This window comes from Aquarana catesbeiana, linkage group LG04, assembly GCF_042186555.1.
Source record: "Aquarana catesbeiana isolate 2022-GZ linkage group LG04, ASM4218655v1, whole genome shotgun sequence".
Taxonomy (NCBI): domain Eukaryota; kingdom Metazoa; phylum Chordata; class Amphibia; order Anura; family Ranidae; genus Aquarana; species Aquarana catesbeiana.
In genome coordinates, this window is record NC_133327.1 from 400,357,000 (window position 1) to 400,384,709 (window position 27,710).

At 43.2% G+C, this 27,710-nt stretch overlaps 1 protein-coding gene across 3 annotated transcripts in view; it reads left to right on the plus strand.

The window, feature by feature from the left end:
* Positions 1-27,710, plus strand: part of TRMT11 (tRNA methyltransferase 11 homolog) — a 139,489-nt gene that overhangs the window by 36,945 nt on the left and 74,834 nt on the right. For 2 of the 3 annotated variants that reach the window (XM_073627208.1, XM_073627209.1), the window contains 2 exons: positions 3,622-3,756; positions 21,053-21,209. In XM_073627208.1, the coding sequence (XP_073483309.1) occupies positions 3,622-3,756; positions 21,053-21,209 (292 nt within the window). Of the gene's footprint in view, positions 1-3,621; positions 3,757-21,052; positions 21,210-27,710 lie in introns of those variants that run through there. The other variant, XM_073627210.1, reaches the window with a different exon arrangement.

Genomic DNA, 27,710 nt, shown 5'->3' on the forward strand with positions numbered 1-27,710 from the left:
ACTTTGGATTTGTAAGAGTTATAATCTGCCATGACCATATATAAGTACAAATAAAAATAAAACTGTCCATGTCATAAAGATGAGTCTCCTAATCCAAAACAGTGTCCTTAGAAAGTGCCCAGTGCACAATGTGTTTAAACAATTTTCAATTATTCCTTTTTGTCTTCCACCATTTTTTGAATTGTTCACCACAGTGCACCCTAAGGAATAAGCACTCACCAGGTGATTTTGACCACTTATCCATAAGTTGGTGAAAACTAGCATTTTAGCTGGATACACTTTCTTTTTAGGCCCCTTTCACACATGCTGTCCGATCAGGTCTGCCTATTCGTTTTTCTGGCGGACCTGCTCGGACACTCCATTCACCTCTATGAAACGACGGATGTCAGCTGTGACATGTCTGCTGACATGCAGCACTATCTGATCGGATCCGGTCAAATCCAGACAAATGGAAACTCTGTTTTCCATCCGTTGATCGGATGGAATCGAACTAGCGATCCATTTTCATCCGATCCCCCATAGAGGACAGCAGGGCTCTGACAGGTCTGTCTCTGCACAGTGAGCGGAGACGGACCTGTCATCTGCCTGCTCAGCAGAGATCAACGGATTTATCCCCACTGAGCGGAGTCTTTCAAAACTGACATGCCATGTGTTAAAGGGGCCTTACTCCTTTCTCCACCTCCCAGAGTGCAGGCTTTCCTTTCAGTAACTCAGAAAAAATAAAGAAGAGGCTTGCATAGTGTAAAACCTTTTTTTTCTCCCTCTCGGCTTATAGTCAAATGAAGTCCAAGCAGGGGCTTTCCAATCCTGGGTGGATTTCATATGAAGTCCACCAGGCGTGCGCCTGCTGCACACTCTTGCTATGACCAATCACAGCATCACATGTCAAATGTACACATGGAGTGGCTTTCATTCATAGCAATTCATTGTCTATTATTGTGATCTTTGTGATTGGTCACAGTGATCACATCGTACAGACAAGGCCAATCACTGCGCATCTATATCATGTGATAGCTGATACCAATCATATCTATCACAGTTGTACATAATGGCACACGAACGGATGCCATTCATAGAAATCACTGCTTAGAACAGTGATCATCACTGTTTTAAGCAATCCTAGTGTAAAAAAAAAAATCCTGATCACCTCCCCCGAGTAGTACAATGTCACTATGGTAATCAGCTCTCTGATTATCGCAATACCAGTCGTATGATGACGCTGTACTGTACTCGTGACAGTATGTAAAAAAAAAAAAAATTGAAAAAATGTTTTTTTATTAAATTTCTTAATTTTGTGACAAAGCATTACAACTTCAAAAAACACCATTCCTCTTACTAAACACCTTGGGGTGTCTACTTTCCAAAAAGGGTTTTTTTGGAGGGTATTTGTACTGTCCTGGCATGTTAGGACCTCAAGAAATGAAATAGGTCGTCAGTACATCAGGACTGATCAATTTTTTAAATATACCGTATTTATCGGCGTATAACACGCACCGGCGTATAACACGCACCTCAATTTAGGAGGGAATTTTAAGGAAAAAAAACTTTTAGGAGGGAAGTTGAAGGGAAAAAAACTTACATTTAAATGCCCATCATTGCAGCCTTCTCAGTGCAGCCTTGCCCCAGTCCAGCCTTGCCCAGTCCAGCCTTGCCCAGTGCAGCCTTGTCAGTGCAGCCATGTCAGTGCAGCCTTGCCAGTGCAGCCATGTCAGTGCAGCCTTGCCAGTGCAGCCTTGCCAGTGCAGCCATGTCAGTGCAGCCTTGCCAGTGCAGCCATGTCAGTGCAGCCTTGCTAGTGCAGCCATGTCAGTGCAGCCATGTCAGTGCAGCCTTGCTAGTGCAGCCATGTCAGTGCAGCCATGTCAGTGCAGCCTTGCTAGTGCAGCCATGTCAGTGCAGCCTTGCTAGTGCAGCCATGTCAGTGCAGCCATGTCAGTGCAGCCATGTCAGTGCAGCCTTCCCCAGTGTCCAGTCCAGCCTTGCCCCAGTCCAGCCTTGCCCCAGTCCAGCCTTGCTGAAGCCTGTGAGCTTCAAAATCGCCGACCGCGATTTGAAAATGGCGCCGCCGGCGCCGAAATACACAGAGCCGGTCCTCGGCTCTTCTCGGCGGCTCTCGTTTACTTTCGGTTCCACTCGGACGGTGAGCGGAGCTATCCGAAACTAGCCGAGTATACTCGGCTAGGTTCGGGCGGCGCTCGAGTGAAACCGAAAGCCGCCGAGAAGAGCCGAGGACCGGCACTGTGTATTTCGGCGCCGGCGGCGCCATTTTCAAATCGCGGTCAGCGATTTTTTAATTCTGACAGGTCAGGATCGCAGGGGATCGGCGTATAACACGCACCCGCGATTTTCCCCTGATTTTAAGGGGAAAAAAGTGCGTGTTATACGCCGATAAATACGGTATATAAATATATCTATAGATATATATCTATATAGATATATATATATATATCATAGTTTGTAGACTCTATAGCTTTCATAGAGACTAAATCATATACACTGATTTTGGTTATTTTACCAAAGCAATGTAGCACAATACATTTTGGCCTAAATTTATGAAAAAAGATTGTTTGCAAAATTTTATAACCGAAGCAAAGAAAATTATTTTTAATTTTTGGTAAAAAGTAAAAAACCCAGTGGTGATTAAATACCATCAAAAGAAAGCTCTATTTGTGTGAAAAAAATAACCCAAATTTAATTGGTCTGAGTAATTGGTCCCCCCGTCAGAATATACAGAACAGTGCAGATCAAATGCAGACAGCAGTAAACATGTTCTGAAAGTCAGCTGGTTCCTATGTGTATGCCCAGCTTTAGCCTGGGACATTTACGTGGAATTTACGCAGTATGACTCGCCTTGTTCCTGATACGTGCTTGGTGAAAGAGCCCGGTTATGTTTTTTAGCTACATATTGTACTGTGACGTATTACACAGTGTCTTGTTTGGTGAGCAGATGTCGGAAGATACATGTGTTCAGCATCGTAGAGGAAACCCAAGATTTCTGTTTAAGCTTGTGTGTAAAATGTTAACAGTAGGTCTTCTGCAACCAAATATTAATTGCACTTGTTAAAGCTGAACTTTTTTCATCTTTCTATCTATTAAATCTTCTACCCTTGTTGTTTTAACTTTGGATAGTAAAACATTTTTTTTTCTGCCAGTATATAACTTATACAGCCCAATTCCTGTTTCTTGTCTGGTAAAAAGCCTAGGCTTATGACATCATGCACAGCTCTCTCTCACTCTTGCGAGAGTTTGCCAGGAAGGAAGGGGGGATGAGTCATAAGAGGGCCAATGAGAGCTGCAGAGCTGGAGGTGTGCCTCTGTGTGTAAATCCAGGAAGTGAACAGGCAGCAGCTTCAGCTGCCCACAGTTAAAATGGTTGCAGCCAGACTCAGTGAAGGGAGATTTCTGCAGCATATTTGGCAAGTACAGAATTACAGTATATATAAAATAATATGCAAAGTGGTTGGAGGGAAGCTTCAGAATGGAAAAGATGTTTTTATTACAAATTATGTGAGCAGACTGCAGTTCCTCCTTAAGTACCAGTTTTAGACCCGCGCATACATTTTGTAATGAATATGGAATAACTGTAAATACATATCTGTTATTTTCACATAATGAAAACAGGGAATGGAATTCATACCATTTAAAGGAAGAGTGAGTTTACAGAATGCAGAACATATATTCTATCTGTTGGAGGATTATGGTCAAGACCCAAACAATGCACCTGAAGCCCCATTGCAGATCTACTTTGGCCGGTGGGTGAGTACCACAGGTTATATAACCATTTTAGACTGTTACTATCATTATTAGAATTTAATTTTCCACTCTGGATAGCATTTGAAGTATGTTTGGTTAGAGTCAGACTTCCTTTTTACTTTCACTCTACAATCACTGGTAAGCATGTTCCTATTTACATATGAATATTATTTGAGTTATTATGAATCTTTTTTTATGCATGGTACACAAATGCATTTTTTCAGGTTAATAGGTTGTGAATGTGCCTATGATATCCTGCTGAAAATCATGTTGATTGGACACAGCTGGTCACATGGTAAAGGGCCTCTGTGATTGCGATCAGCTGTACCCAGGGGATGGGGTTCTGGGAGGACATTCATGGACACCCTCCCAGAGAGCTGTGCTGTAGCCATCTTTTGGCTATAGCACAGTACTAAAGTGGTTAAACTGCTCAATCTGTGTCAAACTGACGAATATCAAATGTGTAGAACAAATAAATATGTTCAGTTCAACAGTAGGTGAGAATGCATACTGCAACACCAGGTTTTCTAAGAGACATGAATGCTAATTTTGACAGTGGCATGGACATGTCTTTTTACATGGCAGTACAAGAGCCCCTGAAGTTCAATCTCGAATGGAGGTAATCAGAACAGCCCAACATCACAGGGTACTTTTTGATGTCTCTTGTCAGATTAATGCATTGTGAGATACTCGTCATTTTGGTGCACTCCTAGACGATTTCCCTGTTATTTTCCAGTGTTTTTAAGTTCTAAGCTTAAATGTTAACTACAATTTTAAGACCATGTTTCATGTAAGAGTCAACAGACCCCCCACCCTCCTCGCCAGCTTTTCTCCCGCAGCAATGGGGAACATGACATCACCACACTTAAATCTTCCACCAGCTATGTAATTAAAGGCCTGTACCAAGGTGCAAACCCTTAGTTACGGAGCTAGAGGTAGAGTCTGCAGTAGCCGGAGCACATGCGATCCACTCAGGCATAGTTTTTGATTGTTAGAGCAAAAGCCAATAATAATGGGGGACATGCTCTTGTGTGGGTTTTCATGTGCGTACATTTATTTGTTTATCTTAGTAATAATTTCTTAAAGAAAACCAATTATTGGTCAAATACCAGGGCTGCCTTTTCTGATTTGCTTTTGAAAATATGAATTGCCTGACTGTCTCTGGATTAAATACTGAGTAAAATAACAAGTATAGCGCAGGTCAGGTGAACTTAGAACATTTGTTCTGCATACTTTTTCTGAGTGAGTGACTTTTCATATTTCTTTCAAAGCCAAAGGGTTGTCATGACAGCTAGGGAACCAGAATTTTTAGACAGCAAACGTAAAGAGCTTGTAAACCTCCATTTGCAAGATTTCCTGTTATCCATAGATATCATGGATACATACATGCACGTGCCAAATTTTTTCAGCCTCACGAAAAGCTTTTGCGTTTGTAATAGAGGAGCAGCATTTTCAGTTTGTAGCTCTGCCTTTTGGTCTCGCAACCGCCCCCAAGTTTTCACAAAGATCCTAGCGCCAGTGCTGGGTCTGCTAAGGTGTCAGGTGATCCTGATTGCAGGATACCTAGATGATCTCCTACTCGGGGATCAGTCGTTGCAGACTTCGATACGAAATGTGGCCTTTACGGTTCAATTCCTGGAACACCTCAGCTGGATCATAAATGTCAAGAAGTCAGTTTTGAAGCCAGTTCAGAGTGTAGAATACTTGGGTCTGGTTATGGACACACTCCAGGCAAAGGTGTTCTTACCTCCAAGAAGGGTCAATGCTTCTAAAGGAGCAAGTTCGACAGATAAGGGGAAAAAGACACCCTTCTCTCCGACTCTGTATGAGTCTTCTGGGAAGAATGATGTCCTCATTCGGAGCAATTCCTTATGCCCAGTTCCATTCCAGAGCATTGCAGCAGATCATTCTGTCTACATGGAACAAGAAGATGCAGGCTCTAGATTCCTGCATGATCATAACTCCCAAGGCTTGTGGAATTCTCACTTTGTGGTTAATCGACCAGAATCTGGTACAAGGAAGGTCTTTTCTTCCGGGGGTATGGAAGGTAGTGACCACGGCTGCCAGTCTGACTGGCTGGGGCGCGGTCATGGAGGGTTCCGCAGTCCAGGCGGGGAAATGGTCCCTCGGGGAACAGACATTGTCTATCAACATCTTAGAGCTTCGGGCAATACGCCTCGCTCTGAGCTTTTGGACAGCCAGGTTGCAGGGTCACCCAGCAAGGGTACAAACTGACAGTGCCATGGTGGTGGCTTATGTCAACCACCAGGGCGGCACCAAAAGTCATCTGGCCCACATGGAAGTCAGCCATGTGCTGTCTTGCACAGAAAAGCATGTGCCAGTGCTGTCTTCAGTCCACATTCTGGGGGTGGAGAACTGGAAGGCAGACTATTTCAGCCGCCAACAAATACATCCAGGAGAATGATCTCTGCACCCATGGGTATTTTTGCAGATTTGCCAGCTGTGGGGCACGCCGGAGGTAGATCTGTTTGGCATCCAGGTTCAACTGCAAGATTCAGCAGTTTGTATCCAAAGCAAGGGATCCCCTTGCGATCGGGAGGATGTGCTGGTAGTCCCCTGTGCCCGGTTCTCCCTAATTTTTGCATTTCCCCTTATTCCTCTCCTGCCACATCTCTTGCGCAAAATCTGAGAGGAAAGGACATCTGTCATTCTGGTAGCTCCGGTCTGGACCAGGGGGGCCTGGTACCCGGAGATAGTGAGGTTAGCAGTAGATAAGCCTTGGACGCTTATGCTCCAGCTCGATCTGCTATCGCAAGGTCCTTACTTCCACCCAAATTTACGCTTGCTGAATTTGACAGCATGGCTATTGAGGCTAGAGTATTTGGAGATTGTGGTATCTCAGGACCAGTGATATCTACATTGGTGAATGCCAGAAAGGCGGTCACCAGGAAGATCTATCACAGGGTCTGGAAGGCCTACATTTGGTGTGAGACCAGAGGTTGGCATTCTCCCAAATATTTGGTAGGGAGAGTTCTCTCTTTTCTTCAGTCAGGCTTAGACTAGAAGTTATCCTTGGCAACAATTAAGGGACAAGTCTCGGCCTTGTCAGTGTACTTAAAGAAGCCCTTGGTTTTGCGTTCCCTGGTCCAAACTTTTCTTCAGAGAATAAATCTGTTGTTGCCTCCCGTAAAGATGCCTCTTTGTCCTTGGGATTTGAATTTGGTTCTATCGGTGCTACACAAGCAACCCTTAGAACCGATTTACAAAATTCCGTTAGTTCTTTTGACTCGGAAAGTTTGTTTTTCTTTTTGCAATTACTTAGGCTAGACGGGTTTCAGAACTGACAGCTCTTTCCTGTAGAGAGCTGTATTTGATTGTGCACCATAAGGTGGTGCTACGCCCTCTTCTGTCTTTTCTGCCTAAGGTGGTTTCTGGTTTTCATTTAAATCAAGATATTGTTCTAGCCTCTTTTTACTCTCAGCCTGGTTCGCCAGAGGAGAAACAGTTGCACCTTTTGGATGTGGTGCGGGCAGTCCAGGGTCTATCTGGAAAGGTCTGCAAGCATCAGAAGTTCTGATGCACTTTTTGGTTTTGCCTGAAGGCCCCAGGAAGGGGCAAGCGGCTTCCAAGGCGTCCATTTCACTTTGGATTCGCCAGTTAATCACTCAGGCCTATGGCCTGAAGGGTAAAGCTCCTCCCTTTGGTGTAAGAGCTCATTCTATCAGGGGTGTTGGTACCTTCTGGGCTTTTCGCCATCCGGTCATCAGTGGAGCAGATTTTCAAGGCCGCTACTTGGTCTTCAGTTCATACATTCACAAGGTTTTATCAGGTGGATGTTAGGGCAGTGGAGGACTTGGCTTTTGGCCGTAGTGTCTTACAGGCTGCTGTATAAATCTGATGGTGGTATTCATACAATGTGTCTCACTCCCCTCAAAGGTATTGCTCTAGGACGTCCCTGGTAGTAATGTATATGGCTGCTCTGTGTCCCATGATGTACGAAAAAGAAAATTGGATTTTTTCTTCATACTTACCTGTAAAATCCATTTCTTTAAGTACATCAAAGATGTAATCTTTTTGGGAGTTTATTGCTTGCTACAAAACTGAAGTACTTCCTGTATGTGAGGGGTTATATAGAGGGGGACTTCCTGTCTTTTTTTTGTTCTGTCAGTGTCCATTCACCTATAGGTAGCGCATAACCCAGGTAGTAGTGTATATGGCTACTCTGTGTCCCGTGATGTACTCAAAGAGATGGATTATACAGGTAAGTATGAAGAAAAAATCCAATTTTTTTCTGCCCCATGCACCTCAATCACATGACATTAGGAGTTCCCTCCCCACTGCACTGAAAGGTAGGGGTACTTTCACTCTGGGAGAGTTTCCTTTAGCTCCTAGGTTTCTTTTTCCTTGACTGCAGAGAGCCCAGTGATGCTGTTGCAGTCACCAGGGCCGCTGATAAGGCAGAACAACCATCCCTCCTGTACTGGGCCCTGGCCCCATCAGTTCAAAAGGGGGGCTCGGGCACCTGTTGAGCAGGAGGGCCAGCTTTACTATCTTATTGCAGACACTGATCCTCTTCTGTCTCCCACTGCAGCACTGCCAGCTTCCCCTCTTCTTCCTCTCTCCAGCTTCACTGCAAGGGAATTGGTTCTAGCACATGTGCCCCTTCCATCTGCTGTCCGGAACCCCCTGTGTGTCCCTTTCCCCGCATCGCTGCCGGCTTCGCTACTCTCCGACTGGCACCTGCTGTGGGCACACAGGGGGATGTCATTTACTGGCCCCTTCCCTTTCTGAATGAACACAGTGAGCGTTCAGTACCAATCACTTCTGTGTCTATTCATCACTGAAGCATAGTAGGCTGTGCTTAATGTGCCTCAGTTTATAAATGATCAGGAAACCTCAGAGCGCTTCCTAATTGTGACAGACCTAGCCAGAACAGAGGCTTTTGGAGGGGACTGAATGCAAGCCTCTTGCCGACAGATTATGGGCCCTGGTATTTGGGGAAACGGTGCTTTTTGTGAGCTGTATGCCTGGGGACCCTTGAGGTGGTATTACTTTGGAATTAGGTCCTTGTCCCCCAGGACACACAGACTCTGGGGACCCTGTGTATGCCATATGGGAAATGGTGACTTGGAGGGTATGTCTTTGCTTAAAATCGGACAGTCTACTCCTACTATAGTTTGTTGATGACTAGGCTGAGGAGGGGGGGAGATCACTGTTTGTATTGTTTATTGTAATTAGCTTCTGCTATAATGTGTATAATGTAAATGAGTCTAGTCTGGCTTATCACAGGTTCTAAGGGTATTCCACACATTGTTGTTTGTTCTAATTAACCCTGTGTTGATGTTTATGGTAATGTGTTTTAAATAGTCAATGAGCTAGGAGACGTAGTCACCTAGTCTGGGTAAATGATTTAGTAAACTAGCTCATGTTAATTAGGTTACAGTTGTATTGTTAGAATAATATGAGCAGGAGGGGGGAACCTCCTTTCAACATACACCAGGACTGTGTCTGAGGATGAATACCTGGAGCTTAGGCAGCAAATTCGGGTGGAGCTCTGGATTGGAGCCCTCCAGCTCGCTGGTATAAAACACGGCAAGTGCTTTCCGACCCAAGAGCAACGGGCCAGTGACCAACGGGCATTGCGGATGGCATTCCTGGGAGAACGGCCCCAGGAGCAATGGGTGACTGAGTTGGACAGGCTGGTCCAGCAGGAGATAGAGCTGGACAATCATTATCGGGCTCTGCAATGGCACGCGGAGGAGGAATATTTAGGGGAGACAACAGAATGCTCTCCGGAGGGATATGACTTTGGAGGCCCTGGATTGCTGTGGGAGAGCCTTACAGATCGTTTGTGTTTGGCGATGAAGGGGAACCTGCCCTTGAGGACCTGCGAGAATATAGAGAGGCTATGCTTGGTCTTGCAGGGGTCTCAGAGCTCAAACCTGATATGGACCATTTGCTAAGGAAGGAACAGCATCTGGAAAGGGCATACAGGAAACTGCTAGAACACGTTCAGCAGCATGCCAGAGAGTCGGCAGTGGAAAATCTGGAGATTGCCAGCCCCAAACCTGAAGTGCTGACAACAGGGCAGAGCTCTGCTAACCTCTGCCCAGCACTGATTGCATCTTCTGGGTTCCATGGACAGGAGATGGTGAACCTCTATCCCCAGACATCAGTTTCAGAGACATGGGATTTGATAGACTTTTCTGCAGAGGAAGAACAACATGATGAGCCTCCAGCAGAAGAGCTGCTATCTGGGCCAAAGTTCACTGTGCTCTGCCCAGCACCAACAGTGGCTTCGGCCTTCTTGAGAGAAGAGGTAGTCGGCCTTTCTTCCACAACACTGACAGGGACATGCGATTTTCTGCCAGCAGCATCTATGAAGTTACAACAAACTTCTCCAGCTGAAGATCTGGTAACTGAACAGAGGGTCCAAGACCTCTGTCCCACACTTTTAGCAATTCCAGAGACTGGGGATTTAATAAATGTTTCTGTAGAGGAGGAACCATCTAGCAAACCCCCAGCAGAAGTGCTGGCAACCGGACAGAGGGTCCAAGACCTCTGCCCCACACCTGCAGCAATTCTGGAGGCCCAGGGTGAGGAGGTGGCAGTCTATCACGAGCTGCAGATCAGGATCCAAGGAGAGAATGCAGTCATCACCTCACAACTGCAGCTTGATTTGGTGTCGGTGGATGGGCCTGTGGCCTCCACTAACAGAAAACCAGCAGAAGTGCTGGCAACCGGGCAGAGTGCTACCAACCTCTGCCCAGCACTGGCAACAACTGCAGAGTTCCAGGGAGCTGGGGCAGTCGGCCTCTCTCCCCAACAGTTAGCTGGAGCAGATGATGTAGGGAAGCTCCTACGCCCAACTGAACTGCTGGCAACGGAACAGAGCGCTGCTGGCCCCTGCCCTCCACTAACAAAAGATGGATTTCCTGTAAAAGTGGATGGGACTTCAGTCTACACCTGTCTACCCCACGGATGCTGGGCAGTCGACCCAGATCCCCAACAGCATGACGGAGTGAACCCAGTCACCCTGTCTTCTCTCCAGCAGCTGAAAGGACTCCAGGGAGAAGGGTCAGTCCAGGCCTGTCCCCAGTGGCGCTCATGTTCTCTGAGAGAGGCAGAGGTTGGCTGGGTAAGTAATGCTTTGTTTGGAACAATTTGTTTGGGGTACTGTGTGGGTACAGGCAGTAGAGGACTGGAACTATGGACTAACTTCGGAGTCAACCCGTCTGGGGTCTCCTCCTGTGTTAATCTTCTGCCGAAAGGGGAGAAATGTGACAGACCTAGCCAGGACAGAGGCTTTTGGAGGGGACTGAATGCAAGCCTCTTGCCGACAGATTATGGGCCCTGACATTTGGGGTAACGGTGCTCTTTGTGTGCTGTATGCCTGGGGACCCATGAGGTGGTATTACTTTGGAATTAGGTCCTTGTCCCCCAGGACACACAGACTCTGGGGACCCTGTGTATGCCATATGGGAAATGGTGACTTGGAGGGTATGTCTTTGCTTAAAATAGGTCAGTCTACTCCTACTATAGTTTGTTGATGACTAGGCTGAGGAGGGGGGAGATCACTGTTTGTATTGTTTATTGTAATTAGCTTCTGCTATAATGTGTATAATGTAAATGAGTCTAGTCTGGCTTATCACAGGTTCTAAGGGTATTCCACACATTGTTGTTTGTTCTAATTAACCCTGTGTTGATGTTTATGGTAATGTGTTTTGAATAGTCAATGAGCTAGGAGACGTAGTCACCTAGTCTGGGTAAATGATTTAGTAAACTAGCTCATGTTAATTAGGTTACAGTTGTATTGTTAGAATAATATGAGCAGGAGGGGGGAACCTCCTCTAACAGCATATAAAGTCTTGTAATTTTGATTTTAAATAAACAGTCCATGTTAGCAGTGAAACAAGTCTCGCCTTGTTTTGTGCTTATGAGCGGTTGGAATATCTGATATCTGTATCCAGACTGGAAGGAAGTGGTATACTGGCGGAAGCACTCAAGTGGAGTGTGGAACGTTCCGTGACACTATTCATCCATCTGTATAGCTGAGGCTGTAGAGAAAGGGACTGATAAATCTATGTCTTCGGTCACTTTTGGCCTGAGGGGGGGGGAGTTGCCTGTCAGGCTGTATGGGGCTGTATGGCAGTCGCATAAAAAAAAAAAAGTTTTGCTAAAAAAAATAAACCTGTAAATAACAGGAAATACTTTTTGTAACATTGATAATAACTGTAATGTTATTCTTTTGGATAATAAGAGTTATTTACATTTTGGAGGCAGAGTTTAGATCTAGATGGACAGCCCCTGACACACTTCAGCAAGGGGAGAGGGAGGAGCTGTCACTCTACATGCCACATAAAAAAATGTTGGGGCTTAATGACAATTTAACTTAGTTTAGTTAAAATCCCTTGTGATTTGTTTGCCTTAGCTTGTAATGATGGGTTATTATTATTATTATTTAAGGTACTTATATAGTGCCGTCAATTTACGCAGCGCTTCACATATACATTGTACATTCACATCGGTCCCTAGTCTCAAGAAGCTTACAATCTAAGGTCCCTAACTCACATTCATATACTAGGGCCAATTAACCTACCAGCATGTCTTAGTGTGGGAGGAAACCGGAACACCCGGAGGAAACCCACGCAGGCACAGGGAGAACATGCAAACTCCAGGTAGGTAGTGTCGTGGTTGGGATTTGAACCAGCGACCCTTTTTACTGCTAGGCGAGAGTGCTACCCACTACACCACTGTGCCAATTCACATGTTGTGGTTGCAGTTTTTAGTGTCATTAAGCCACCTACAGTGGGGATCGAAAGTTTGGGCACCCCAGGTAAAAATGTGTATAAATGTGCATAACGAAGCCAAGGAAAGATGGAAAAATCTCCAAATGTCATCAAATTACAGATTAGACATTCTAATAATGTCAAAAAAAGTTAGATTTTATTTCCATCATTTACACTTTCAAAACTACAGAAAACAAAAAAAAGGCGTCTGCAAAAGTTTGGGCACCCTGCAGAGTTAATATCTTGTACTGCCCCCTTTGGCAAGTATCACAGCTTGTAAACGCTTTTTGTAGCCAGCCAAGAGTCTTTCAATTCTTGTTTGAGGTATCTTTGCCCATTCTTCCTTACAAAAGTCTTCCAGTTCTTTGAGATTTCTGGGCTGTCTGTCACGCACTGCTCTTTTAAGGTCTATCCATAGATCTTCAATAATGTTGAGATTGTGAAGGCCATGGCAAAACCTTCAGTTTACGCCTCTTGATGTAATCCCCCGTGGATTTTGAGGTGTGTTTAGGATCATTATCCATTTGTAGAAGCCATCCTCTCTTTAACTTCAGCTTTTTCACAGATGGCATCAAGTTACCATCCAAAATTTGCTGAAATTTTATTGAATCCATTTTTCCTTCTACTCGTGAAATGTTCCCTGTGCCACTGGCTGCAATACAACCCCAAAGCATGATTGATCCACCCCCTTGCTTAACAGTTGGACAGAGGTTCTTTTCATTAAATTCTGTGCCCTTTCTTCTCCAAACGTACCTTTGCTCATTCCGGCCAAAAAGTTCTATTTTAACCTCATCGGTCCACAGAACTTGTTTCCAAAATGCCTCAGGCTTGTCTATATGTTCATTTGCAAAGTTCAAACGCTGATTTTTGTGGTGAGGACGTAGAAGAGGTTTTCTTCTGATGACTATTCCATGAAGACCATATTTGTACAAGTATCTCTTTATAGTGGAATAGTGTACCACAACTCCAGTGTCTGCCAGATCTTTCTGGAGGGATCGTGCAGTCAAACGTGGGTTTTGAATTGCTTTTCTCACAATCCTGCGAGCTGTTCTGTCTGATATTTTTCTTGGTCTTCCAGATCTTGCTTTAACTTCCACTGTTCCTGATGACTGTCATTTCTTAATTACATTCCGAACAGAGGATATTGACATCTGAAAACGCTTTGCTATCTTCTTATAGCCTTCTCCAGCTTTGTGAGCGTCAGCTATTTTCAGTTTCAGTTTTCTAGACAACTGCTTAGAAGAACCCATGGTGCTGATTGTTGGGGCAAGGTCAGATGAGTCTGGCCATTTAAAACCTTTGAGATTGACATCATCTGGTCTTCCCAGACGATGATTGAGAACAATCCATGACACTGGCAGGTCTCAGCTTTGCAAAGGGGGAAATGCATGCTATAAATTCTGCAGGGTGCCCAAACTTTTGCAGACGCCACTTTTTTGTTTTCTGTAATTTTGAAATTGTAAATGATGGAAATAAAATCTAACTATTTTTGACATATTATAAGAATGTCTAATCTGTAATTTGATGCCATTTGGAGATTTTTCCATCTTTCCTTGGCTTCGTTATGCACATTAATACACATTCTTACCTGGGGTGCACAAACTTTCGATCCCCACTGTACGTTGTCCCTGTTTACCAGTGGGACAAGCAACTTCCTGTTCCTGGTAACATGTATGTAGCCATTTCTCTGTGTTGCATCACAAATGCGTGCTAATTATGAAACACACACATCTCTTCCAGCATGCTAAGCTCTGACAGTTGCTTTCACCTGCACCAGCATTAGACTTGGGGAACCATGAAAATTTAGGATATGTAATTTCTTCACTGGAAGTGTTGGCTGTTGGACTACAGGGATCATGCATTAACCTGTGAAGTGCCATGCTGCATGCCTCATGTTTCAAACAAACTGAACTTTGACAGAGGAATATGATTGAATCTACTGTAGGCTGTGTGCAAAGGTTAACACATCACACCATGAAAGGTAGGAAGGCTTATAATGACTTTAATGTAGTTCTTAAAGTGGAGTTTCACCCAAAAGTGGAACTTCTCCATATTTTCTTCCTCTCCCCCTCCGGTGCTACATTTGGCATATTTTGTGGGGGTGGGGTACCTGTTTTTGACAGGTCCTTGTCCTCATTTATGGGAGACGGGGCCGCAGCTTCATCCCTCGGAAGTTCAGCCTCCTTTCTCTCTGATTAGAAAGTGCAGCGCGCTTCGCACATGAGCAGTAGGGGACCGTCTGTGAAGCCTAAAGGCTTCACTGCTGGTTTCCCTTAGTGGAGATAGCACTGGCAGCACACGACAGCCGATCCAAAGATCAGCTGGTGCGCCAGCATTGCAGGCTCCCTGGACAGGTAAGTGACCATATAATAAGTCAGTATCTACAGTATTTGTAGCTGCTGCCTTTTTTAATTTTTTTTTTATCCAGGCTGGAGCACCTTTTTAAATCTACAGCAATTGTTTTTTTTATTTTCTTTTAATTTATTTTACCTTAATGCACTCTATGCATTAGGGTAAAAACTAAAACCCCACTCACTGTCCACATTCCCCCCTCCCCCACCTCTAAAGACTTACCTGACTCCTCCCTCGATCTAACACTGTTCTCTTTTCCTATTCTCAGTGGAGATTCTGAGAGCAGCAGGAGCCTTAGGCTATTGCTGCTGTCAGTCAAAACCTGTGAGCTGTGCTGTGTGTGTCAATAGCGGCACACAGCCAGGCTTGGGTGTACACCTGTGTGGGTGCCCTTCCAACACACAGGCACTCGGAGGAGAAGAGGAGCATACAGCACCAATGGGGGACTCCAGAAGAGCCTAGGCAAATGATATCATATATCCCAGGAGTCCTCAGGAGGGGAGGAGGGGTTTTCTCAGCTAAGCACACCCTCCTGCCTGTGTGTCTGAGCTAAGGGCAGATGGATTCCAGGAAATAAATTCTTCTCAAGATGGCCAAGTCCAGAAATACTAGGGGAGTCTTTTTCAAAGTGATTTTGCAGCATAATAAAGCCTGGAGACGACATGGATGGATGGATGAGTTTGCTTTAAATATTAAAAATTAATTCAATAGCATTTTTGGTTTGTGGTGCTCAAATGCAGTGTAGTTCCGCTTTAATACTAAAAAAATAACAGTCATTTTAGGATTCTCTGTAACTTTGGTGTTTGTACAACCAAAGTTTACATTTTCTTGTTGCAAGGGTCCAGAAACTATTAGAGGTAGGAATGCTGTATACCAGCTTGAGGGAACTGTCGTTTCATTGAGTTGCTGGCTACATGGACTTTGTATGGGAGAATTCTGTATAATATCATTTAACCTAAGTTTGATGAGAGGAAGGAAGGACTTTTTCAGCCCTATGAAAGGTGGTATGTTGTTGGTGAAAAAGATTTGCCAGAGACAGTCTTGTTTATATTCCCAGTTTTGTTCTTTTGGGTGTGGAGGGATTAGTATTTTTAAGTGGACCTGTAGGTCTTGAAGGAAGTTTTAGGCTCATGAGTGGAACTATATCATCAATCTTTAGTATGTAATATGTAATCTCAGTTTGGGTTTCCAATGTCTTGCCTTTCTGGGGTAATCTTTTAAAACACATTTTTATTTTTTTCTTATTTATAATAGTATTTTTTTTTTTTTTTTATATGAGTGTTAAGGACTTGAGACTATTATGTGTATAGAGCATTGATATTTTTCTAAGGACTCAAACTTGTTTCAAAAAGCCTTTTGTACTTTCTGCTGATTGCCTTTCTTTTTGTTGGAGAATGACTGCAATGAATGTTGTGGTGCAAAAACTAGTTCTTCCCAATATATTCTTAAAATAAAACTACAGGCAAAACTTTTTATTTTTATTTTGGAAAGAGTAAGTTAGGGTTATAAGTAGAGGTGCACTGAATGGAAATTTTGGTACCAAAAATGCAGGATGCATTTGGCCGAAAACCAAAACTGAAAATGACAGTTTTTAAAAAAAACATATATACAGTATCTCACAAAAGTGAATACACATTCTCACATTTTTGTAAATATTTTATTATAAATGACACTTTGCTACAATGTAAAGTAGTGAGTGTATAGCTTATATAACAGTGTAAATGTGATGCCCCCTCAAAGTAACTCAACACACAGCCATTAATGTCTAAATCAATGGCAACAAAAGTGAGTACACCCGTAAATGAAAATGTCCAAATTGGGCCCAATTAGCCATTTTCCCTCCCCGGTGTCTTGTGACTCGTTAGTGTTACAAGGTCTCAGGTGTGAATGGGGAGCAGGTGTGTTAAATTTGATGTTATCACTCTCACTCTCTCATACTGGTCACTGGAAGTTCAACATGGCACCTCATGGCAAAGAACTCTCTGAGGATCTGAAAAAAAGAATTGTTGCTCTACATAAAGATGGCCTAGGCTATAAGAAGATTGACAAGACCCTGAAACTGAGTGGCAGCACAGTGGCAGCACAGTGGCCAAGGCCATACAGCGGTTTAACAGGACAGGTTCCACTCAGAACAGGCCTCTCCATAGTCGACCAAAGTAGTTGAGTGCACGTACTCGGCATCATAGCCAGAGGTTGTCTTTGGGAAATAGATGTATGAGTGCTGCCAGCATTGCTGCAGGGGTTAAAGGGGTGAGGGGTCAGCCTATCTGTACTCAGATCATACGCCGCACGCTGCATCAAATTGGTCTGCATGGCTGTCGTCCCAGAAGGAAGCCTCTTCTAAAGATGATGCACAAGAAAGCCCGCTGTTTGCTGAAGATAAACATACTAAGGACATGGATTACTATAACCATGTCCTATGGTCTGATGAGAACAAGATAAACGTATTTGGTTCAGATGGTGTCAATATGGCGGGAACCAGGTGAGGAGTACAAAGACAAGTGTGTCTTGCCTACGGTCAAGCATGGTGGTGGGAGTGTCATGGTCTGGGGCTGCATGAGTACTGCCGGGACTGGGGAGCTACAGTTCATTGAGGGAATCATGAATGCCAAAATGTACTGTGACATAATGAAGCAGAGCATGATCTCCTCTTTTTGCAGACTAGGCCGCAGAGCAGTATTCCAACATGACAATGACCCCAAACACACCTCCAAGACGACCACTGCTTTGCTAAAGAAGCTGAGGGGAAAGATGATGGACTGGCCAAGCATGTCTCCAGACCTAAACCCTATTGAGCATCTGTGGAGCATCCTCAAATGGAAGGCGGAGGAGCTCAAGGGCATCCACCAGCTCCATCTAGTTGTCATGAAGAAGTGGAAGGAGACTCCAGTGGCAACATGTGAAGCTCCGGTGAACTCAATACCCAAGAGGGTTAAGGCAGTGCTGGAAAATAATGGTTGGTGAACTCAATACTCAAGAGGGTTAAGGCAGTGCTGGAAAATAATGGTGGCCACACAAGATATTGACATTTTGGGCCCAATTTGGCCATTTTCACTTAGGGGTGTACTCACTTTTGTTGCCAGTGGTTTAGACATTAATGGCTGTGTTGAGTTATTTTGAGGGGACAGCAAATTTACATGGTTATACAAGCTGTACATTCACTACTTAACATTGTAGAAAAGTGTAATTTCTTCAGTGTTGTCACATGAAAAGATATAATAAAATATTTACAAAAATGTGAGGGGTGTACTCACTTTTGTGGGATACTGTATTTTTATATAGAATTGTATTTTATATTCAACTTTTTATTTATCATCGTGAATTTAAATGATTATTAATTTACTGTGGGCCATTATTGGCACCTCTAGTGCAAGAAAAGTTCAAGAAAAATGTATCCCTTTAAATTCTATGTATGTCTTCACACTGTTCTGTTGCGCTTCCATTGTGGTGTTAACAATCCTGCTTGCTGCATTTTTGGTCGGCTGAAAAAACGCACCAAAAACACACCTCCCCTTTGAAATGCATTGAAAACACATCAATAACGGACCAGTGGTACATTTTTTGATGCATTTTTTGACACACATGACCTATGCAAAACACACCATAAGCATAGTAAAATTGTGGTAAAGTCACGGCAAAATCACATGCATTTTTGGTGCCATTATCAGGCTCTTTCCTATATAGGCAAAATGCAGATAACGCCATTTTGGACTATAGGTTTCGGCCGACAAAATATCGGTGCATCTCTCGATATAAGCCCTGTCAGTTTTTTTGCCATCTGTGTCCCATTGGGTAGATTTCCCTTCCTGCCCCATTGCCAAAACAGGAAGTTAAAAGAAATCCCTGCAAATTAACCACCTGCCAACCAGCCGCCGTCATTATACTGCTGCGGCAGGTTGGCACGATCCTGCGAACCGTCGTAGCTGTACGTCAGCCCTTTAAATGCTTATAGCAGGCGCGTCTGCTGCACGGTGGGGAGCCGATGCGTGCGGCCGGCGGTCATGATGACCGCCAGCCACGTGTGATCGTGGGCACGAGACCCAGAACAGGGACGTGTGTGTGTGTGTGTGTGTGTGTGTGTGTGTGTAAACACACAAATCCCTGTTCTGTGAGGAAAGGGGAGACAGATTGTCTGTTCCTACTAGCTAGGAACAACGATATGTCTCCTCCTCTAGTCAGTTCCATCCCTCTGCAGTTAGAAACACAAACGAGGAAACACAATTAACCCCTTGATCGCCCCTAGTGTTAACCCCTTTCCTGACAGTGACGTTTATACAGTAATCAGTGTGTTTTTTATAGCACTGATCGCTGTTTAAATGTCAGTGGTCCCAAAAATGTGTCAAGTGTCCAATCTGTCTGCCGCAATATCGCAGTACCACTAAAAATCGCTGATCACTGCCATTACTAGTAAAAAAAAAAAAAAAAATGCCATAAATCTATCCCATAGTTTGTAGACGCTATAACTTTTGCGCAAACCAATCAATATACGCTTATTGAGATTTTTTTTTTTTTTCAAAAGATATGTAGATGAATATATATTGGCCAAAAGTGGTGAAGAAATTAGATTTTTTTAAAAACATTTTTTGGGATATTTATTACAGCAAAAAGTAAAAAATATTATTTTTTTTTTCAAAATTGTCGTTTGTTTATAGCGCAAAAAATAAAAATCGCAGAGGTGATCAAATACCACCAAAAGAAAGCTCTATTTGTGAAAAAAAAAGGCCTTCAATTTTGTTTGGGTACAGCATCGCACCACAGTGCAATTGTCAGTTAAAGCAATGCAGTTCTGTATGGCAAACAAATGACCTGGTCATTAAGCAGGCAAGTCTTCCAGTCTAAGTGGTTAAGGGAATTTTTTGGGGGCCCCCCAGGTCACCAGAACTAGTGTCCTCATTGGAAGACTTACCCTCTATTACTGTTCTGGGGACTTTCTACCATTTTGGATTTTCTTTTACTTTCTCTTTCAGTGATAAAGCTAAACAGGACAAATAGAGAGATAGAGAGACTCTACCTAGCAGAAACCTGTATAACCGAATGAAAACCTGACATGTACTCTAATCCATCTCCACTCTGTCAAAAACTAAAAAAAAATTTTTGCCTTTAGTTATACTTTAAAGTATACTCAAAACTTAATGCATTCTCTACATTAAAGGGGTTGTAAACCCTCGTTTAAAAAACCCTTGTTTTTGCACAGGGTGGCCCCGATTTACCTCTGGGGTCCCTTGGAGGTGCTGGTGGCTCCTCCCTGCATCGAGTGTTCACGTTCGAGAAGAGCTCTCCTTGGTGGACACCCGTGCGGGCGCTCTGGCAAGTCCCGCATCTGTGTCCATTCACACAGAATGCAGGACTCAGCCCCACCCCCTGGACGCTGCGTCATTGGATTTGATTGACACCAGTGGGAGCCAGTGGCTGCTATCAGTCTATCCAATCAGGACACAAGACACCAGGTAGAGCTGGTGTGCTTGTTCCTGGCCGGAAAAAGATCAGGGTCAGGTAAGTAAAACGGGGGCTCGGGAAGGCTGCAGCACCACAGAAGGTTTTTCACCTTAATGCATCAAGGTGAAAAACCATGAGTGTTTACAGCCCCTTTAAGGTAAAAACCTTCAAATACCTGCCCACCTCCATCCTTAAGCACTTACCTGAGTCCTCCCATGCTCCAGCACTGTCCTGGCTACACCGCCAATTCTCTCTCTTCCTGAGCTCACAGGAGACTCTGAGGACAGCTGGAGCCATAGGCTCCAAATCCTGTGAGGAGGCGTGGCCTGAATCTATGAACCCACACAGCCCAGTTTAGGAGAATGGCTGCACAGATAGAAAACTTTGAAGTGCAATATATTCTATTCTATATGGTCCAAATATGGCATTTTAATGAAATATTGCGCTTAGTCCTTTTTGTAAGAATATGCAGCTCCTTTTTTTTTTAATAGTCCTCTTGTATGTTCCCAGGATACCATGCTCATTTAAATATGTTATGGTCCCCCAGTGTATCCTCAAGTCAGGAAGCTATTGTTGTCCTCTCTCCTTCTTTTTTTCATGTTTTAGATGTATATTTGTATATGTGCATGAATGGTTCTAAAACTATAGGGTTCATAAACATAAGTACCAAAAGGGGGGGGGGGGTTCCACATGTATTTAGACCCCAATAGTCATCAAGTATATGATACCTATCGTATGTGTAATTCTAAGCACTGTTTAAGATTGCAGATGGACAGCGGGAATTAATCAACTCGTACAGTGTAAAAAAACGGCACTTTATTGGAAACACGAGTATGGAGGCCGGCCTGTCCTTCATTATGGCTAACCATGCAAGAGTTAAGCCTAATGATTTAGTGTTTGATCCATTTGTTGGCACTGGTGAGTAAAATCTTCAATTTTACCAAATGTAATCGAATTGGTCACAAAAAACAAACATTTCTAGCATATCTAAATGATTTGCTCATCTTCATTGGTCCAGATTTTACTGGCACTAATGTAATTTGCATTAACAGGAGATTACTGTGTTTGCATGCAGCAATATGTTTAAGTTCTTTGAATTGATTCCTCTTCCAGTGTATAGCTCCAGCAGTTCACCAGCTCCTGCAATGGGATAGACACCACATTTGTAATACACAGGTGGGCACAATTCTCTAAACGTGAAGAACATTTTAAAAGTGAATATTCCACTTAATATGTTGAAAATCCCCTATTGAAGTTAGTTATGTAAAAGTCATTGTATTGAGAACAAACAGATGGCTATTTTCTTCCAAGAAATAGAAGAAGTATCATGAATTTTCTTTCTGTGCAGGGCTTAGGCAGGTTTGGATGTTCATATATCCAGTGAAGAATTTAAATAGTTGGCAGACATCTGGCTGGATATGAAGTCATGGGTGGGCTGGCAAAGTTTAAAGATCAGTCTGTAAGCAGTTTGAAGTCCTCAGAGAGAGAGATTAGTTTGGTATTAGATCAGTAACGTACTCAGTCCTGAAATGTAGGGACCTCACTGGGTTGACATGTTGAAACTGATGGTCTGCATTATGGCTGGATTTCCCGTCCTCATGGGCCCATCAAAATAAAAGATGGTAGAATAGGAAGGAATCTGTTTGTTAGAAATATCCAGTTTTTTGGAGGATGCTTCACGTCATCAGTAAGGTCCATGGTCAGATGATTTTGCATTTGTTCTACAAAAAGATCACTTTGTTTTTTATTTATTTATTTTAGGTACTTATATAGCGCCGTCAATTTACACAGCGCTTTACATATACATTGTACATTCACATCAGTCCCTACCCTCAAGGAGCTTACAATCTAAGGTCCCTAACTCACATTCATACATACTAGGGACAATTTAGACAGGATCCAATTAACCTACCAGCATGACTTTGGAGTTATTATTATTTTTATTATTTTTAAATTGCCACCTTCTTGGCTGACATGCTGTATTCTGTAATGAAATTATTGGAATAAGCATGCAGGCTGAAACTCCTGACCAGCCCTAACTGCTTATTTCTTCTGAGTTAGGCCCTGAAGCCATAAGTCCAAAATGAGTAAAGATATTTTAAAAAAATGTCAGTAATGGCAGCTTCTTTATTTCTTTCATGACCGTTTCACTTTAACCAATTGCCTCTCTGTATAATGTTTTGTTTCTCTTTGCAGCCAATCCTGCATTGCCTAAAATTACTGTATCCATCAGCATGCAAAAAAATTAGAAAAACAGGGCGCACAATATAGTTTTTAGTTATTTCATATGTGGCTGTCGGGAATCAGAAAACATGTTTAATGCTGCCTGCTTTAAGTTTAAGTGCGTGTTCCTAAATACATTTGATAACATGAGTTCTAGTTGTTTATTGCCTTATAAGGTTTGTCTGTTTTTCTGGGTCTGGTGTATTAGGGATCTAACCTCTATGCCTCCCCACCTCAGTCAGCCCTTTCCCTGCCTACTCATATGTTAGGAGGGCATATCCTTCTGCATTGTGTTTATTGTATGCAAAACTGGGTGTTGTGGATCCCTACTATTCATGACAGTCCTCACTTCCCTATGGTGACTGGAGACATTTGTGGATGCCTGGTTACCCCTGAGGAGTTTGGATTATGTGTTATTGTATTTCCGCCTAAAGTGGGCTCATAATTCTCAGGTTACGCATTAGACTTTTCCCCTTTTTTTTATGGTTTTGATGGGTGAGCCTGTTGAATTTAAAATGCTCTTATACATGTTCTTTTTTGTAACTCCCCTGTTCTGCTTGTCAGCAATGTTATCATCAATCTTACCTTTTCCTCCCTTCATCTTTTCTTTCCTTCTAGTTCTCCTCTCTTCTCCTAACCCCCCTTCCTCATCCTATGTCTGGTACCTCATACTCCCCTGGTTTCCCTTCCCTCTGTTCTCTCTTCCTCACTTTCTTTCGGCTTCCCCCTCAGGAAGTCACCCTAGTTACCTATTATGTGCCCAGTACATTTCAACATAGATTTATCTCTCATCATGATAAAGGTACCCTACTGTTAATGGGAGACTCTAATATTGCTATAATCTCTGTCCTAGCTAGGAGAGGCCCTCCCCATGACACCTCTCAGGAAGCCCAAATGTGCTCCTTACTCCAACCGTTTTATCTGATGGACGTATGGCGAGAACAGCACCTATGATTGCAAGACTTTACCTTTTTCTTCAGTTATCACCATGCAGGATTGATCATGCAACATTTGCCCCTGCTTGACGTTAAGAACTTGGTTACTCCCTATTCAGACCATCTTTTGACATGTTGGCTGTCTTGTCTTGATCGCTCCAGTTTCCACTAGAGATTGATTGGTTCCTTTCTCACTACTAAGGAGACCAGGCATCAACTCCAGATCCATGGCCAAATTTTTTCACTCTGAAAACATGGGCTCAGTTGACTCCCCTGGTGTATTCTGGGAAGGCCAACGTTAGGGGAATAAAAGGGAGGTGTAAACCGTGCTAAAGAGCAAAATGCTAGAAAAACACTTCAGCTGCAACAAAAAAAACAACAAATATCTATGTGGCAAAAAGCATAAGTATAAAAATAAGTGTGCTCGTAGTGAAAATACAATTGGATATGAAAAGTGATATTCAATAATGAAGTGACAAAATGTAAAAAATAATAATAAATAAAAGTGACATTCATACATTAGTCGGGTAAACCTTAGATACAGTGTAAAAAATGTCCATACATAGGTCAAAAAAAAGAAAAAGCTCAAGAAGAACAGATGTGACCAATAAAAAAGGAAATTGAGCATCCAAAAGTTCATCCGCCTTCACCCAGAAGGGAAAAAAAAAGGAAAGAGAAGTGTAGAAAAGATCCCAGGATTGAAGATGAATCCAGATCGATGAATCTATGCCCTTACCGGAAACGGTGGACCTCCTAAAGAGCAAGGTCTAACTCGCAGGCAGATACAGCCCTCTGCAGGGACAGATGAACCTCCTGTGCGTCTGTATCCTCAGGTGTCCTCAGGTATCCGTGGTGTTTCAAGGACTGGCAGACCCGGAAATCCAATCTGGAACTAATACTCACTGCATTGGCCCATGGCAGTTACTTATGTCTGTGTCTCTTCCTGCCTCTACTCCAGGTTGACCATGGTAGCTGGGATCCGCTCTCTGCTCCTTCTGCTGCTTTATCAGGTGCTGCTGGGTTGTTGCACTGGTCTAATCCCTGAAGTGGGAAGGAGGAAATACACAGAGTCTGACCGGGCGTCTCCCCAGGAGTCACAGGGCATTCTCAACGTTAGGGGAAACTTGATCCAAATGGCCTCTCGCAGAAAGGCCTTGCGAGACTGAAGGATCAGAAAACGTTTCTCCCTTTTCACACAAGCAGATGAAAAATGGAAACCTCTTGCCATGGAACTAGATATCCTACTCACTGATAGGGCTGAGAACGCTATTCGTTGGTCTAAACATGTTTATACTTGTGCAAAAAAGCCTGGTCAGATGCTGGCCAGAAAGCTCAATTCTGTTGGGAAGTCCTTTAAACCAATGCAACTTCTAAACATCAGCGGAACCCTCACTTCTGACCAATCTAAAATAGTGCCTCAGTTTGCAGACTTCCTGGCCTCCTCATATGCTAAATCTTCGTCTTTCTCTAGTGCAAAAGCAGAGCTGTCTGGCTCTGCGTTTCTTTTAATATTTTGCAAAGGACACAACAAGGATGCCCCGTTTCCCCAATTTTTTTTATTCTGGCTATGGAACTGGTGGCGATCATGATTAGGGACAATTTGGATGTAACTGGTATTGTAAATGCAGGCTGTGTCTATAAAAATAACTTATTTGTTGATGATTCCCTGTTGGCACTCATTAACCCACATATGGCCCTTCCTAATCTTCACTGTATTCCTACCCTATGTTTAGATACCCCAAGCCTTCGGGTAAATCCTGCTAAAACTTAGGCTCTTAATGTCTACCTGCTGCCGGAGACGTTGAGAACTCATAACCAGATTTCCCTTACCTTTGGTTGTCCTCAACATTTGATTATCTATATGTGAATTTAACTTCTAATTACAAAATGCTCTTTTCTGTAAACTATTATCCTCTCCTGCGTTCATTTACCTCCCTGATGCAAAGCTGGAACTTTCCTTCCCTAATCTGGGTGGATCAGGTCAATGCAATTAAAATGACGATTCTTTCTAAAGCCCTTTACTATTTTCGTGTTCTCCTGGTTCATGTTTCGGCCTTCTTTTTGTGTTCTTTACAGAATTATCTCCTTCGTTTGGGCTTATAGGCATCTGAGAATCCCTCGCCTCACCCTCCTTATCCTAGTCTACAAGGGGTACTGGGGGTGATTAACATATGTAAATATTATAAATCAGCACAAATCTCCCAGCTCTTCCTAATGTCACCACTGATGTCACCCTATGGGTATTTTTGGAGATCCCCCAACTGATACTGTTCCTGTTACCGCTTTCTTGTGACACCCAAATAAGGCCTGCCCATCTGACCTAAGCCCCTTAAAGTGGTTGTAGACATGACATGAAATATGAACAAAGCATATCCCTCTATACTGTGTACTTGTCTCAGTCCAGAGCAGTAAGTGTAATTTTTGTCTACTGCCGCTGCTATCTGTGTCACTTCTGATAAGTTTCCCTGACACCAAGAGAAAAAGGTAACCGAGTAGGGAGCTTCAGCACACAGAATGTGATTGACAGCCTCAGCTCTGTTACTGTGTACTGTCTGAGGTATGGTGTATCCTCTCCCTCCAGTCAGCTTTAACTGAGCTTTGCAGAGTGTAACTTCAGCTCTCTGCCCTTGCTATGTGAAAGCTCATACACGTTGCTTTGAATGCTGTAGAGTAGAGAGGACAGCAGATTAACAGGTACAACTTATGTAGGAGGATTTTTTTTCATTTGTCTATCACCTGAGGCTAGTCACTTCACTAGATATATGGAAGGTTTTACAAACACGTTAATGCTACATAGCCTGCAGGACTGGGACTCAATTTGCTTTTTTTGGCAAGCTGATGTCCCCTTTTCTTCCTCTGCTGCTGTCCTCGATACTCCACTTTTCCCACCTGTCCTGGACCAACCCTAGGGATGCCTGTCTGGCTCTCCTTTACGTCACAATCCCAGGCCTCTCCTGGTGACAACAGAACCTGGCTGCATATCTGTTCCTAGCAGCCAAACAAACAATAGCCGAGGCCAAGACCAAAGCCTGGAAGAAACCTACAGTTCTGTTTCATAATTAAAGAAAAAATGTTTAGTATCCTTAATAATTCCCAATCCAGATTTTTGAAAACCTAGGATCCTTGGCTTTAATTATGCCTTATCGTCTTTGAATCTGAATTGTCTGAGCTATTTATAATCTTGTTGCAGTTGCCCTTGACCAGGGTCTGTGGGGGTTGGGCCCTGCCCTTCCCCCCCTCCCCTTCTTATAACCATCACCCCTTAACTTACTCTTCTTTTCCCATTTTCATTCTTTTCTTGTATGTTTTTCCAACCCCCTCTGTGAGTTTACCAGTCTCTGGTTTCTGAGCTATTTGCTACCCCCTCAAGGATTATTGCTTTGGGACCTGTTTACACTTACTGTTTGATCCTTTTCATTTCTGGATCTAGTAAAATGCTACGGACTCAAGTGGTTTAATGGTGACAACGTTATCAATCCTTGAGTTTAATGGTGACTGGAGGACAATTCATGCCTTTATGGCTAAATGCTGTTTTTTGATATGTGATCTCAATAAAATTTTACTACTGGTTACATTGGTTGGTCCTCTAATGAAGCGCCTTTGATGGGTTGTCCTTCCTTGGCCTCCCAGGTGTTTTTAGTACTATGCTTAGGGCCTCTGCTTGGGCCATATACATGTATTACCTCTTGCCTAAAATCAATGAAAGAAAAATAATTGAATTGAAAAAATTGTAAAGTGAAAAACATAAAATAAAAGTTCAATAATCCCACACTTCTTCCTGTGTCACAATGTGGCGTAAAATAAAAGGATCTTCACAAAAATGTGCGCAGCAATGTGATCTCCACACACCACTGTACCATATTAAAAGGGCTACCAGAAAGCCATGATACCCATTTACTGAGTGGTTAAAATGCACAAAAATGTTACAAGCATCCTGGAAAACTGCCTCCACCGTGTCCTCCTTTCAATCTCAACAAGAGTTTCACATATTTAAAAAGAGAGAGGAAAGGAAGAGCCAAGCTCTTCCAATAGTATAAAATCCAAGGTAACATTTATTTAAAAATGTTAAAAACTCAAATAAAGAAGAACAGCGCTTTGTAGCACCAGTTAAATGAGACCCAACTAGTACACTTCCTATACTCTTCTGCATGGGAGGTGTCATGGCATCTGGCTTCTCCCTAATCATTTTGTCACACAAAGTCCCCAATCAAGTAATTTGTGATGAAACGCGTAGGAAGGAGACAATATCGTGATGTCATCA